Source organism: Mustelus asterias, chromosome 19 (assembly GCF_964213995.1).
Source record: "Mustelus asterias chromosome 19, sMusAst1.hap1.1, whole genome shotgun sequence".
In the NCBI taxonomy this organism is placed as follows: Eukaryota; Metazoa; Chordata; class Chondrichthyes; order Carcharhiniformes; family Triakidae; genus Mustelus; species Mustelus asterias.
Genome location: NC_135819.1, coordinates 2,077,724 through 2,092,707, shown reverse-complemented (window position 1 = coordinate 2,092,707; position 14,984 = coordinate 2,077,724). Strand labels below are relative to the sequence as shown.

The following is a 14,984-nucleotide window of genomic DNA, read 5'->3' as shown; positions in this document are numbered from 1 at the left end:
TATCAGCACAATCATGAAATTCCTTTGCACTACGTTTTGTTTAAGTTCTGGTTTTACATTAAAGCATCCACACTAAGCAACTACGCATATGTTGTCTTCACAAAAGAAGAGGATGCTACAAATGTCACAGGAAAGGCAGAGGTAATGGACAAATTGGATACAGTAAAAATAGATAACTAGGAGGTGCTTAAAGTGGGCAGTTTTTAAAGTCAGCCAGTCTGGTGACTTTGCCTTCAAAATTAATAGACAGTAGAGTCAAATCAATAAGGCATGGGAGTAGGCCATTCAGCCTACTGCCACTATGCCGGAGTAGGAAAACCATCTTAACCCATTTGTGTGTGTGTGTGCATTTTATTATTTATGAAGCACTGGGGATGATGTCATGAGGCCTAAATTCATGGGGGAAATATCCACTATTTCCCCAGCCAGTGCAGTAGTCTTTAAATAATAGGCGGCACAGTGGTTAGCACTGCTGCCTCACAGTGCCAGGGACCCAGGTTCAATTCCGGCCTTTGGCCACTGTCTGTGTGGAGTTTGCACATTCTCCCCGTGAATGCGTAGGTTTCCTCAGAGTTCTCCAGTTTCCCTCCACTGTCCAAAGATGTGCGGATTAGGTAGATTGACCATGATAAATTGACCCTAGTGTCAGGAGATTAACAGGGTAAATATGTGGAGTTACGGGAATAGGGCCTGGGTGGGATTGTGGTTGGTGCAGACTCGATGGGCCGAATGGCCGCCTTCTGTACTGTAGGGATTCTATGATTCTAGTGAGCTTGTGGACAAAATTTGGCCACTGATTTATTACTGAAAATAAAAGACATTTTTTGTCGAAGCCGTTTGGTTGCACTCATCAGGACATTGACAAGAATACAATACAAGAGAAATCAACAAATTATGCTGCATGACAAGAATGTGCTGATTGGTTGGCAAGTGGACTTTAATTGTCAGCGGTGTAGCCATGGAGAATGCACCAGTTGGTGGTAACTGACCGCTAATTGCTAAGCATTAAGTTTCAAACAATACTTGCGAGTTAACTGTCAGATGCCATCAACTGGTGCATTCTCCATGGCAACACCTTTACCAATGTAAGACCACTTGCCAATCCGCGCACTCTTCCTGAACAGTACAAATTTGTATCCTTGCGGATGTCCTCATGAGTGAAAGACGAACAGCTTCGACAAAAAATGTATCGTTTTCCTCAAGTTATGTACTACCAAACAACTACAGATTTATGTCAACTGGAAAAGGCGAGATGGATTTTACTGATGTTATTGAGGGCTATATTACCTCCTGGAATTCCATCTGCCTATACTTAAAGACACCTATTCGGGTTGACTGACCAAGTCCAGTTCTGTTTTTAATGTGTAGAAGTTTTACCAAGGTCCCAGGGAGCAATTTCATCAGTATTTTTCCCCTACAAGAACAACAAACCTGGCAATGAGAGTATTACATTGGAATGTAATTGGATACTCAGAACAAATATCGCTTGAACGACTTGTGACTTGTGAAATTAAATAAATTAGTTTTTAGGCTGTTGCATTTCTGTTACGCAGCTTTTGAAATTGTAAATTTTCAACAGTTCAACAGAGGTTGAGAATAGATTTGAAGGTAAGTGTTACTAGGTCTCTGTTCTCCTTTCAGAAACTCATGTATTCCTGTCACAGCTTGAGCAATTATCCCTAGATTTCCTAGTTTCTTACGGACTGAGATTTTGAGATGAATTTTTATATTCGGTAGTTGTGTTTTGTTAACCCACTAGCCATCCATGTGCTACATAGTTAAAGCCTTGGAGAAATTCTGAAAAATATTATCAAGTGTTCTGACCCCCCACCAAACATGGCTGCAAGGGTGTGTTGACTATGGATCAGTTGTGTGATTTATTCCCATGGCATTATTCATTTGGATTAATTATTGATCAAAACCAAAAGGCTGCATTTTCACAAATTTGAGAAAAATGAGCCATTATTCATTAGAATCCCTCCAACGCAGAAGGAGACCATTCAGCCCATCGACTCTGACAGAGCATCACACCCAGACCCCTCCAGTCACCATAACCCAGCACATTTACCAAGGCTAATCAATGGACAATTTAGCATGGCCAATCCACCTAACCTGCACATCTTCAGACTGTGGGAGGAAATCGGAGCATCCGGAGAAATACCACGCAGACACAGGGAGAACATGCAAACTCAACACAATCATCCAAAGCCAGAATTGAACCCGGGTCCCTGGTGCTGTGAGGCAGCAGTGCTAACCCACTGTGTAGTGCTCGCTGGCGCTTATTGCCTGCCTTTACTGGCATTGGTCTGAGATGCCCTCAAACGCAGGACAATCAGATGGGTGAAGTGATTGCCGGTAGTCAGTGATTGTTATAAAGCTACAGGAATAGAATGTGAATAATATTTGATTGTTTGGCAGCGTCACTAAGATATTTAAAGCTCTTAAAATTTACAAGATTGCTGGAGAAGGTAGCTATCACTATCGTCAATTTGAAATGCACATGTTTGTTGGTCAATGAATCTGCCGAAAAGAGCTACTGATCCTGTAATCATAAAACTCAGACCTATGAATAATTTAATTGTGGCACGGTAACATTATCTGTGCCATTACTGTTCTATAGCAGGTTGTAAATTCTGCAATAGCTACAATGCCAAACATAGCAAAAAATATACCTCCATAGTTATCTCTCTCTCCTTCTGTTTCCATTCTTCCTTTTCTCTTTCCCTGAATACATACCCTTTTGACGCTTCTCATCCTACCAGATGATTTGAGCCTTATCTCCTGTGTTGCAGAGAATCCCAGTATAACCTTAAATGCATTAAGTACAGTAGATTTTTTTCTCTAATGAATTCTGGGTGAGAATCAGTGGTAATATGGTTTTTTTACAGCTTGCTTTCATTAGATAATGTCACAATTAAGAAAATGGCATGAATACTTGAAACAGCTCACTGCAAGTATGTTGTTTGTGAGCATCAAAATGTGTATTTGCAATAATCAGGTGCATGTAATTGAAAATTTAACTGATCTTACTCTACAATTAAAATTATTTGCTTCAATTTACTTTTAAACTTGAACACCACAGAAAATCTGCCATTTCACTTCAGTGTTGCAAGTCTTAATACCATACTGCAAGATTGAGCATTGCAGACTTATCACTGGGTGTAGCTTGTAGCTCTGTAGTTTGATTACATGGAATGATTTTCTTACTGGGCTTGAGAGAACGGTTTAACCAGCTGGATCGTGGTGTTGTTGAAGATTGTTTTTATTGTGAGCCAGCCTCCTTTGCAGCCTAGAAGCTTCAAATTTAAAACAAATGCAAATACTTGCAGCTGTTTTACAAAGACAGCACAGACTTTGGGATACTTCTTGGAGATGCTTTGATTCCTTATCTTTGATCTCAGTTCAGTGCTTTTTAGCTCTACGTCTCTTGGCTGCCTCTCCACTATTATTCTGATCCTATTCTTGATGCCTCTGCTTTCAATGCTCCTCCCTTGAGGTGCTTTTGGCTTGCTTTTGTGGTGATCAAAATGGGAAGGCTGTTGTGCCATTTAAATCTTGTGTGGGATGAGAAGACTAGAGAATTAACTGCTAAGGTCTTCAAAATCATTACTGAATTAATAACATCCCTTGCATATTTTTATCTTTTTTCATTTACATAATCACAACCCATTGCAGAAAGTATAGAGGGTTAAATTTGAAATCTGGTTATTCTAGGAGCAATTACTTGGACCTTGGTGAAGTCTGAAAAATGTTCTTGTACAATACAGAGGCCATTTGACCCATTGTTCCTGTGCTGGCTTTTCTTATAAAACATTGGTTTGTTACAGTTAGAAGGTGATGCTAATAGCCTCACCTATGATGGAGAATGTTGAAATGACTGAAGTATAATAAAGTACAATTCAGACCAGATATGAGCCTAGGTGGAGGAATAGTACAGAAGTGAAATGAAACTTGGGAAAGGGTTTTAAGCTGTACCATAAACTCAATCTTCAGCATGTGATTCAGGAATCAAAAAATGAGAAAGGGGAGGAGTTAGGAGAGTAAATGTGTACACGCCATCACCGCAGCAGATGCTGGAATAAAAGACTGGAGTGTTTTGCTAACTTAAGCTTTGTCATTTACGTATATTCATTCTGGGAGATGAAGCAGTCTGAAGGTTTTTTGGATTTCATTAGGCTTTACATTAGAAGTTGTATCATATTTTGGAGGTTCACAGTGGTTCTCTGTTGATTCTGAAATGTAGTCTATTCACGGTAGCACAGTGGTTAGCACTGCTGCTTCACAGCTCCAGGGTCCCGGGTTCAATTCCTGGCTCGGGTCACTGTCTGTGTGGAGTTTGCACATTCTCTTCGTGTCTGCGTGGGTTTCCTCCGGGTGCTCCGGTTTCCTCCCACAGTCCAAAGATGTGCGGGTTAGGTTGATTGGCCAGGTTAAAAATTGCCCCTGAGATGCGTAGGTTAGAGGGATTAGCGGGTAAATATGTGGGGGTAGGGCCTGGGTGGGATTGTGGTCGGTGCAGACTTGATGGGCCGAATGGCCTCCTTCTGCACTGTAGGGTTTCTATGATTTCTATGAAATGTTTGAAGTTGTGAGCTGGATTGATAGTTTACTTACAAAATCAAGTGGTGTTTACGTGGTAATTTTCTGTAAGGCCCCAATGTTGCAAGCCTGTGCGTCTCAGCTTAATTTGGAACAAATGATCCATCACTAAATTATTTCATAATTGTATATTTGTTTGAGATCTATTTATAAGTAAAATGTTGCTTTGAGTAATTTTGCCAGCCAGTAATGACATGACCGTGCCAAGTATAACTATCAACCTTGTTAGCCAATGAATAACATAACCCAAAATTTAAAAAAATCTTAATTCACTTTTTAAAATCTATTACTTTCTAGAAGTCCTATTGGCTAACCACGACTATTTCACAGGCCCTTCGTGTCTCCATGGAATTAATCGTTTTGCGTTTACATCAATAACAATGTGACCAATTGTTCATAAATACAAACCAGATATTTAAATGTGGGTATTTAATGGAGTAAGTCCATCTTTTCTGTGCTGGGAATTTCTACTTTCTGAAGATAGACTGTTATTGCATCACTCTAATTTGCTATGTGCAAATTGGCTGACTCGTTTACGACATTACAACAATTACTACGCTTCAAGAGACCTTAATTGGTTGTAAAGTGATTTGGGATATCCTGAAGTCTGGAACGATGCTCTAAAAATACAAGGCTTTCTTCACAAGCCTTGTTTTTAATTTGTGATGAAGCGGGGCAGCATGTGCTGCCTTTTACGAAGAGAAATGCAAACCAACATCGGGACTTGAGAGGCAAGAAAGGGACATCGAAAAGAGGGGGAAGGTATAGAATAGGCAACTTCATAACTTCTCTCAGCTGGGGACCTGCAAGTAGCACTGGGAGATGCATAAATATCATCTCTGTTCTCAGTCAGGTCTTTGGTATGTAGCTTGAAAATTAATGTTCCATGCAGCACGGAATTATCAGATTATGTCTGCAAGGGAAAGCTGTAAAGACCTTGTATTAACATTTTAGGGACCATGTAGGTGTCATTAGCAAACATTGTACTTCATTTGGGAGAAGGAAGAGGTAGTTAGTTGCAGTTCATGGAGCCAAGTAGCATTTCTTTGGGTGTGGGAGGAGAGGAAGGGACCATTGTTCTGGAGCCTTTGTTCTGTGTTTCGAAACGTTGTTGAGGACTATGAAGAGCACTGGAGCAGTAAAATGGATTAATTGAAGTGAGAGTTTTGCATAATGTACTTCGTATGAACTTTGGGGAAAGACACCGTTGGATGTTTATAGGTATGATGCGAGGAGAGGGAACTGGGGTAGTATTGAGAGAATCTTGTTTTGTGCATTTCTCTGTCTGCTGTTTGTGAAGCTAATTTGTATAAAGAGGTACAGTTTTTACATTTCAAATTAGAACCATATTCTCTGCTGAAGAATGCAGTGCTTAAAAAGCCTTAAAAATATTGAGTCAGCAGCAAGCTGTTTTGCACTATATTGTCACTATCTGAAAGGATTCACTCAGATCATGCGATTAGGATCAGATGTACAGCTCAGAAGCAGACCCTTCGGCCCAACTCGTCCATGCCAACCAGGTTTCCTTAATTGAACTAGTCCCATTTGCCTGCGTTTGGTCCATATCCCTCTAAACCTTTCCCATCCATGTATTCGACCCATGCTGTTGCTCTGGAATTGTAGATCCTTGTTGGGTACACCGATTCTAATAGTCTTGATACAATTAAATTCCATTCTACGTTGACCCGTTGCCTAGATCTTAACTCTGAGTTCCCCCTCCAGAATTTTTTGTGAATATCTTTTTGATAGGAAATAGTTCCCTCGTCCCAACAGTATTGATATAAGGCACTTTAAAATATTTAATAGTTTTTAAATGATTGCTTACAATTCACAAAACATCTTACAATGAGTATTGACATTCCTCCTGTCTTGCTTCTAGTCAAAAATGGACAACAGACAGTATGTTGATGCTCAAGAATTTGCAGCAGATGTTCGGTTGATGTTCTCCAATTGTTACAAATATAATCCTCCTGATCATGAGGTGGTGGCCATGGCAAGAAAACTGCAGGTTGGTATCTGGTTCTGAAAGAGATGAATTGCAATGAATTTTGTCCATTGGTCTGTAACGCCTGCTGGTTTATCCCTCTTCATGATTGCTCCAGAAATGTAAATTGTTTAAAGATGACTGGTTTTATAGAATGAAGGTTACTCTGGCAATTCTTTGTGGTGAGTTCACATTCTTGAGTTGAAAAAAAAACTAATGCTTTTGGAAGTTGAAGTATCGATATAGACTCAGTGATCACACTCTTGCTGCTGAGATGGAAGGTTCATGATGCAATCCAGAGACTTGAGCTGACAATCCGGAGACTTTAGATTGGCACTTCGTACTGTCACTGAGCTCCATTGTAAGAGGTGCCATCTTTCAGATCATATACTGATGACTTCAACAATCCGCTCAGTTGGACTTAAAATCTCACGTTTCTATTCAAAGAGAAACAGTACCCAGCCAACGGTTTTTCCTCCACTAATACCATTCAAAGTCTATCTTATTGTTGTAAACGGAATGTTACTTTGTGCAAACTGCTCTTTTTACCTGTATTCTCTGTTTGCTCTTTTTAAAAAAAAAAGTGGCTTGGTTGCAAAGCACTTTGGGAGATCCTGAGGATGTGAAAGATGCCAAATAAATGTATCTTCACACATTGAATCATTGTAAATGAAAGTGTAAGTTAATTATGTTGAATTACTACCTGCTATTTTTCTGGAGACAGTGGAAGATGGTGTTTGTTTCTGGTTACGCTATAGTAAGAGCTGTGAAAAGGGGACAATGGTGGTTTAGTAAAACACTATCAAGGAACTGGGAGTCAAAAGTCATGAAGAATGATTGAAAATTGTGTCTTAACTGAAAAAGAGATGGTTGAGGACCATTCTAATAAGATATTAAAAGTATGAAAGGGTAAATAGTGGCAGATTATTTCCACTGGCCAATTGGTAACAAATGAGCAAGAGGGATTGTTGAGATCTGAAAGAATGAGCATTTTTCTGAGAGATTATTGTGATGTGGAATGTAAGAACTATAAAGTGAAGTGTATTTGAAAAGGAAGAATTTAAAATTATTTGGGAAAGCAATAGGGAAATTGGATTCGAACACAAACCCAGTTGATGATCAGCCACTAAAATAAACACAATGCAGTGAATAGTTTCCTTTTAGTATAACTGTTGTGATTAATTCTTGCGCAAGCAATCATTAAGAAAGACATAAAACTGAGTGAGAGTCAGTACTTAAGGCAACATCACCCTACATTAAATTCACACATTTTAAGAGTTTCAACAATCTTCCAAATATTCAGGCTAGGAAAACCTGGACAGCAACTAACTTTCCAAACCGGTTTTCTAAACTAACTGGTACTAAGTCCCGAATTAAGAGATAATTTGCGCCAGTGTGCTCACTGCAACCTTTGTTTCATCAACTTAGAGCTGCACAACCTTCTGTTTGAAGTGGGGTGCGAAGAGAGTGGCAATTACTTGATCCCTGCAGTTGTTGAGGTTGCATATCGGCTCGCGTTAGTAAAACACTAAAAAGGATTTTGTTTTAACTTGGCGCAGGACATGTTCCCAACCACAGGAAGTAGAGGGTACCCCTGCTGATAAGCGAACCTGTCAAGGAAGTGATGATGTCAGGCTCAACTTGCTGTCCAGTTTCTCTTTGCTTATGTGAGAAAATGCTTCACCTTGGCATCCTAAGTTGAGGATTTGTTGTGTGGTAAATTATGAATTTGAAGAGCAGTATACTTGCTACGTGGTGATATGTGGTCAGGGCTTAATACCAATGTGTTGAATTGTGAATCACTTTGTCACTCTTTGATATACGGCATATAAAAAGCTGCATTCCCGAATGCATCCTTGTAGACCAAAACACATCAAGGAGGCAGAAGGATGCTTTCATGTTTTTGGATTTTTGTTTTCTTTCCAGGATGTGTTTGAGATGCGTTTTGCAAAAATGCCAGATGAGCCTGTTGAACCAGTTGTTCCATCTCCTCCTCCCGTGCCGCCTCCGGCCAACCAGGTGTCATCCTCATCCTCGAGCGACAGCAGCAGTGACAGTTCTTCTGACAGTGACAGTAGCACAGATGATTCTGAGGAGGAGCGGGCGCAGAGGCTAGCTGAGCTTCAAGAACAGGTACTACTCAAGGCGTAGAAATAAAGTGATTGCAGGTAGATTTTTGTACCTGGCATTCGCCTTACCTGTATGTTTATGTTAGGCAGGTGAATGTACAGAAAATAAACAACTGAAATAATTTTTTGACAGTAAATTAGTTACAATTCTTTGTGTAAACTGGGGAATTTTTAATCACTGGAAAGTACAATGATCATTGTATTAGCAGCAAATATTCTTATGATTGTATTGTTAATGGATCAATGAATATTCTCAGATCAAGCTTATTTTGGTAAAAAAATACAAATTCTGAATACTTTTTCTTCCTAAAATGTCTGTATACCTTTATACTAACAAATATTCTGTAGATTAAAAGGGCCATCGCATCTGGCGTTTATGAACCATTTGAAATTGGCTCTCTGTGCTAGCTGAATTATTGATAGCATTGCCTATTTGTCACGCCGTTATTTTCTCCATGTTCCTAATTCCCTTCCCAGCTGATTACTCTGGATGTTTTGACCTTTGAGCGCAGGGTGCTGGAATGTTCATGTGGAAATGCTGCCTTCACCTGCAAGTACTGTACTCCAGATCTGAGGCAGCTTCATTTTTCTATCCATCCCACACCTTTGCCTGATTTAACAAGGGCTCCCCACACTTGCTTGGATTGCACAGTGTTACAAACAAATTGTGACACAGTAATGGGCATGTAAAAAGTCGCACAACACCAGGTTATATTCCAACAGTAATGGGCCATGCAGCTCAACTAATGAGCATTGCTGTTTATCCCCACACAGCAATGATGTCCCTGACCACTTCTCTCTGCTCTGTTTCATTTATAATCCTTTCATGTCGACTTTCTCTCATATTATCATTGGAACCCAACTTCTATTTGATTGGTTCTTAAAAGTTTGGAGTTGAACATGTCTACAACTTCAATATTTTTTGACTGTTCTGTCAGCATCTTTTGATTCCAATCCTTATCGTCATATTGTTTTCCATAAATCTGCTTTTTATGATTATATTTAAAACATTATCCCTAACAGCCTGAATTTATTGTAGTCAAGGGTGGGACACTGGATTGTACCCATGGAAAACCGTCCAAGAACAAATGTTAAGACGAGGCCAAACACATTTTTGATCTGATTCCTATTTATATAATTGATTACGGCTTAAGTGTATTGTTGGGTTCTATCAGATTTGATCAAATGTACAATTGGAATAACTATGGGCTTGAAACCCATTTGCATGGAGTTAATTGACAAATTTTCCCCTCAGGGCTTTGATATTAAGAAAAGAGCTTCATACAACCAGCGTGTGGCTACCAGGGCCAGCATGTAATGTCCATCCCAAAGGTGGTGATGAGCTGTCACCTTGAACCCCTGCAGTTCATGTGGTGTAGGTATTCTCACCATGCTGTTAGGGAGGAAGTTCCAGGGCTTTGACCCATTGACAGGCGAAGAAATAATGATATAGTTCAAACTTAGGATCGTGTGTGGCTTGGGAACTCCGAGGTGGTAGTGTTCCCATGCATAAATTGCCCTTATCCTTCGAGGTGGAAGAGGTCACGGGGTGAAAGGTGCTTTTGAAGAAGACGTGGAGAATTGCTGCAGAGCGTCTTGTAGATCATACACACTGCTGCCCCTGTTTGTGGTAGTTAGGATATCCATCAAGTGACTTGCTGCTTTGGTGTCACGCTTCTAGTTGTTGGAGCTACACTCGTCTAAACAAGTGGAGTATTCCATTACATTCCTGACTTGTAGCCGCAGTATTTAATATGGCTGGTCTAGTTAGCTTTCTGGTCAGTGGTGATCCCAGGAGTTTGGTGGAGATTCAACATTGGTAATGCCATTGAACATCAAGAGGAGATGGTTAGATTCTCTCTTGTTGGAAATGCTAGTTGTCTGGCACTTGGGGCATGAATGTCACTTGCCACTCCCCCCAAGTCTGAATGTTGTCCAGATCCTGCTGTATGTAAGGCATGCAGTACCTCCATCTAAGGAGTTTTGAACGGTACTAAAACTGAAATTATTAGCCAACACCCCTATTTCTGACCTTGCATGAGAATATAATTGATGAAGCAGCCCAGCACACCACTCTGAGGGACTCTACGATGACAACTACAACCATCTTCCTTTGTGCAAGGTATGACTCCAGCTAGTGGGGAGATTTCCCCCTGATTTCCATTTTTGATGGGATTCTTTGATGTTGCACTCACCAAATGCAGCCTCAATGTCCAGGGTAGTCACTTTCATCTCACTCCTGGAATTCAATTCTATTTGCCCAATGGATAAAGGCTATAATGAGACATAAAGTGTAATTATCAAATTGTAGTTGAAAACAAAATGAACGTGGGGCTAGATGGTGAATTGAGGTTTGGAGCTGATTTGATTAATGCATCCAATCCTACTGGACTCCCAAATAGTTGTGAAATCTCCCTTCCAACTAAGCAGAGTTCAATTGGCCAGAAAAACTTTGCTGAACTCTTGGTGGCAGAATAGCAGAAATGTTTTGAAACACTTCAGAAAGTTTCCTACCAAGTAGTTGTGTTCTTTTCATACTGCCAAAATTCTCTAATCTTGAATAATTTTTGTTAATCTAAATGACATTCAAATACCTTAAAATCACAGAAAACAAGTTATAGTTGCAGTTTGTTTATTAATGTCACAAGTAAGGTTTACATTAACACTGCAATGAAGCTACTGTGAAAATCCCCTAGTCGCCACACCTTGGTGCCTGTTCGGGTACACTGAGTGAGAATTTAGCATGGCCAATGCACCCTAACCAGCACGTCTTTCAGAATGTGAGAGGAAACCCATGCAGACACGGGGAGGACGTGCAAACTCCACATAGAAAGTGACCCAAGCCGGGAATCGAACCCGAGTCCCCGGTACTGAGGCAACAGTGCTAGTCACTATGCCGCCCCATATATTGCTTTAGAATTTTTTTTTGTTAGAGGGCAATCTTTTTGCATAATGGCTGACTTCATGTGGGCTAATTTTGTGTCTAACATCTTGCAATTACATCAGATTAATTGAATGGAAACAAAATGGTTGAATTTACATGGAAAACATTTTAAAATTTTATGCTGAGTCACAATATTGACTGAATTTCTCACTGCAATTCATTGGTTAAAAATTTGGAGGTTTCTTTAGCCTTGGTAAGATCATTTGGAGTCCAAAGTGATGGCATTCAATAGAGGTTATTTCTAGCCCCAGTATTGATATTGTTGGTATTCATCATGAATAATGTAATACACCTGGGCCTGTTTTCTTTCCTTCCAATCTAAACTGCAATGTTAGGGACTGCTTTGAGCTCAGAATTCAAGCAACCTTGATTTTATCCACTTTGCTGGAGAATAAATTATAAATAATTGTCATTTTGAAATGTGTAGAAACTGATGTACTATTTTAACTTTGGATTGGTTGAGATATTTTCTGAATCCGCTGCCTTTTGTTTTTGACTAAATTTCTGCCAAGTGCTTTTAATCAGGAGTGACTTGAGCTGGTAGTTGGGTGTTTGTGACTTGAGGTTAAAACTGTGTGGACGCAAAATATTGCATTTTACTCAAAGGTCAAGTCCTCTGCTTATTCTCACGTCCACACTTCCCCTTATGAATAAATCCATCTTGAAACTTTGCAATGTGGGTGGTGACATTTTGGTGCCATCCCACTTGACGAGGCATTTAATTGTAGTTTATCTTTTGCGATAGCAGTGGTTGACCACGTTTAACCTTGAATATGTACTAATGCAATCGAGCACATGGATGTGTCCACCTAAGAATGGTTATTAACTTGGATGTTTGGCCTCAATTTTATTTGTCCATTGGGATGAAGGCAAGTTATGGCAGTCAAGGGCAAAGCCAGATACAATGTTAGAGGCTGGCTGTCTTAGCTAGAGAACAGGTAAGAATGCTTAGCTACAGTCCCCAATTGTGTAAGTAAATGGTTCTGAAAAGTGTTGAATTAAATGATAGCAGACATTTGGGATTTTTTGCTTTGTCACATGTTAAATGTTGAATATGCAAAGAGGAAATGGTACCTTGTACATGCCTTATGATAGAGAGAAGGTAATAGAGCAGTTCTTTTGACCAAGCCATTGCAGAAATGTACTGTGTGGTCGCGAGCGTGAGAGAATATTGTAGGAGGTGCTCTGCTTTGCATCTGATCTATGTCATAACTGACCTTTGCGATGCTTGATAATGTCAGAGTACAAATTGTTTTATTTTTTAAAAAAAGTATTTCTTAGTCCCCTTGATCTTTGTGTGGATTTGTACCCATCGACTCCCAGCAGATAAATGTGAAACAACAGCTGTGTTATGGCAAGTGCATGCAAACTGTTTCACGTGGGTTCGGCATTGGTTCAAGGGAACTGTAATTAAGTCTGATGAGCATAATTTTGTACCACACAGTTGAAAGCGGTGCATGAGCAGCTGGCTGCCCTCTCCCAACCACAACTGTCAAAACCAAAGAAAAAGGAAAAGGACAAGAAAGAAGAGAAAAAGAAAGAGAAGGAAAAAGACAAGAAGGAGGAAAAGAAAAAGAAAGAGGACGTGGAGGAGAAGAAAAAGAGCAAAGTTAAGGAGCAACAGCCAAAAAAATCAAAGAAGAACAATGCAAATACCAGGTAATTCTGTTCACTTACAGGTTACACATTTAGGAAAAACTTTAAATATTGGTCAACTCAAAATCAAACTTTTGTCAATTGTACAGTTTTCTGCTTCAATGGTCTACAAATTGCATTTTTCCCATTCGTTCAAGAGGAGAGCAGTATTTACAAATATTGTCCTTTTTAAGTTTTAATGCAAGTTCTTTGAGAGCTTATTGATGTAGAAAACATCATGTTGTCCCCCTACAGTTTTGTGAAGCTTGTTAACATGTACAGTTTTCAGCCCATAATCTGTCTGCTTTGGCCAACTGGTAGTGCATCAGTTGAGTTCTGAACTCTGGTTCATACTCCTGCCAAGTTTGCTGCTTTCCAATGCGTATGGCTGCTCCAAGGGATGAAACTGGTACTCAACTCAGTGTGGAAGTTCCTCACGCCAGTGGCCTTTCTGCAGTAGAGTATCAAGTACGATTCATTCCATGTTCTGAAACAGTTGAGGTTTTCATCCTTTTACCTCCTAGTCAGGTGTGCGCGTGAGGCACTGGTTGCTTGTGGGTGCCACCATTAAAGGATGAACCATGTCTCCAGAGGAAACTTTCAGACCCTTGGGGCTAGAGGTGCTTGGTGTGGTCTCAGTTTAACCCTGATACCTGCTATGTTGGATTGTTAACTGAAGATGTTGCAGTGGAGAGACCTGGATATGCAGAATTCAGCTTTGGTCCAAACAACTACATTCACATTGGATCCTATTTGCTATTGCTGATAGCAAGGGCGATTTTGGCCAGGCAATGCCCAAGAATGAAACACGTGGGTAGGTTTTTTTCTCTTTCTGCCCCAACTATTTGACAACTTTGCAGACCCCATAAGAATAGCAATCATCTCTTTCAGTTAAGTAATCCGTTCTGTCTTGAGTAACTTCATTGATAGATGTAAGTAAAGGTAAGAGGGACTTGGATGTGTGCAAATAAAGCAGTCTAATTTGTCTACATTGCCAATTCCTGGAAAGTAAGTGGTTGGTACAAGCTTCATGAATCTGATAGGCCAACTAGAGGACCACGTTCTAAATTCCAACTCTACTTGGATGTGAATTGTGGAGCTGTGTTTGTCAACTTGATGGCCATATCAGTGTCATCGGATGGATGGCATATTCAGTGTCTGTCTTGGAGGAAGAAAACCTTTCAACCTGTCAATGATTGCTCAGTGGTCTTGTAACTTCAGACTAAACGCACATATTAAAAGCAATACCTCTGATTCCAAGTGTTTAGATGCTGGGGTTGTGTGATACAGGCTGGAATTTTACCATCCTGCCCACTACGGGAATCGGAGCAGCCGAGTGGTTGACCATGGGAAGGTCCATTGACCTTGGGTAGGATTTTATGGTTTCAGGACAAGCGAGGCCATAAAATCCTGCCCATGGTGTCGATGATCTAGATAGAACATAGAACATAGAACATAGAACATTACAGCGCAGAACAGGCCCTTCGGCCCACGATGTTGCACCGACCAGTTAAAAAAAAAAACTGTGACCCTCCAACCTAAACCAATTTCTTTTCGTCCATGAACCTATCTACGGATCTCTTAAACGCCCCCAAACTAGGCGCATTTACTACTGATGCTGGCAGGGCATTCCAATCCCTCACCACCCTCTGGGTAAAGAACCTACCCCTGACATCGGTTCTATAACTACCCC

At 40.3% G+C, this 14,984-nt stretch overlaps 1 protein-coding gene across 9 annotated transcripts in view; it reads left to right on the top strand.

Annotated features, from left to right (window-relative positions):
• Positions 1-14,984, top strand: part of LOC144507677 (bromodomain-containing protein 4-like) — a 171,027-nt gene that overhangs the window by 81,697 nt on the left and 74,346 nt on the right. For all 9 annotated transcript variants that reach the window (XM_078234851.1, XM_078234852.1, XM_078234854.1 and 6 more), the window contains 3 exons: positions 6,479-6,607; positions 8,510-8,716; positions 13,101-13,315. In XM_078234851.1, the coding sequence (XP_078090977.1) occupies positions 6,479-6,607; positions 8,510-8,716; positions 13,101-13,315 (551 nt within the window). The remainder of the gene's footprint in view (positions 1-6,478; positions 6,608-8,509; positions 8,717-13,100; positions 13,316-14,984) is intronic.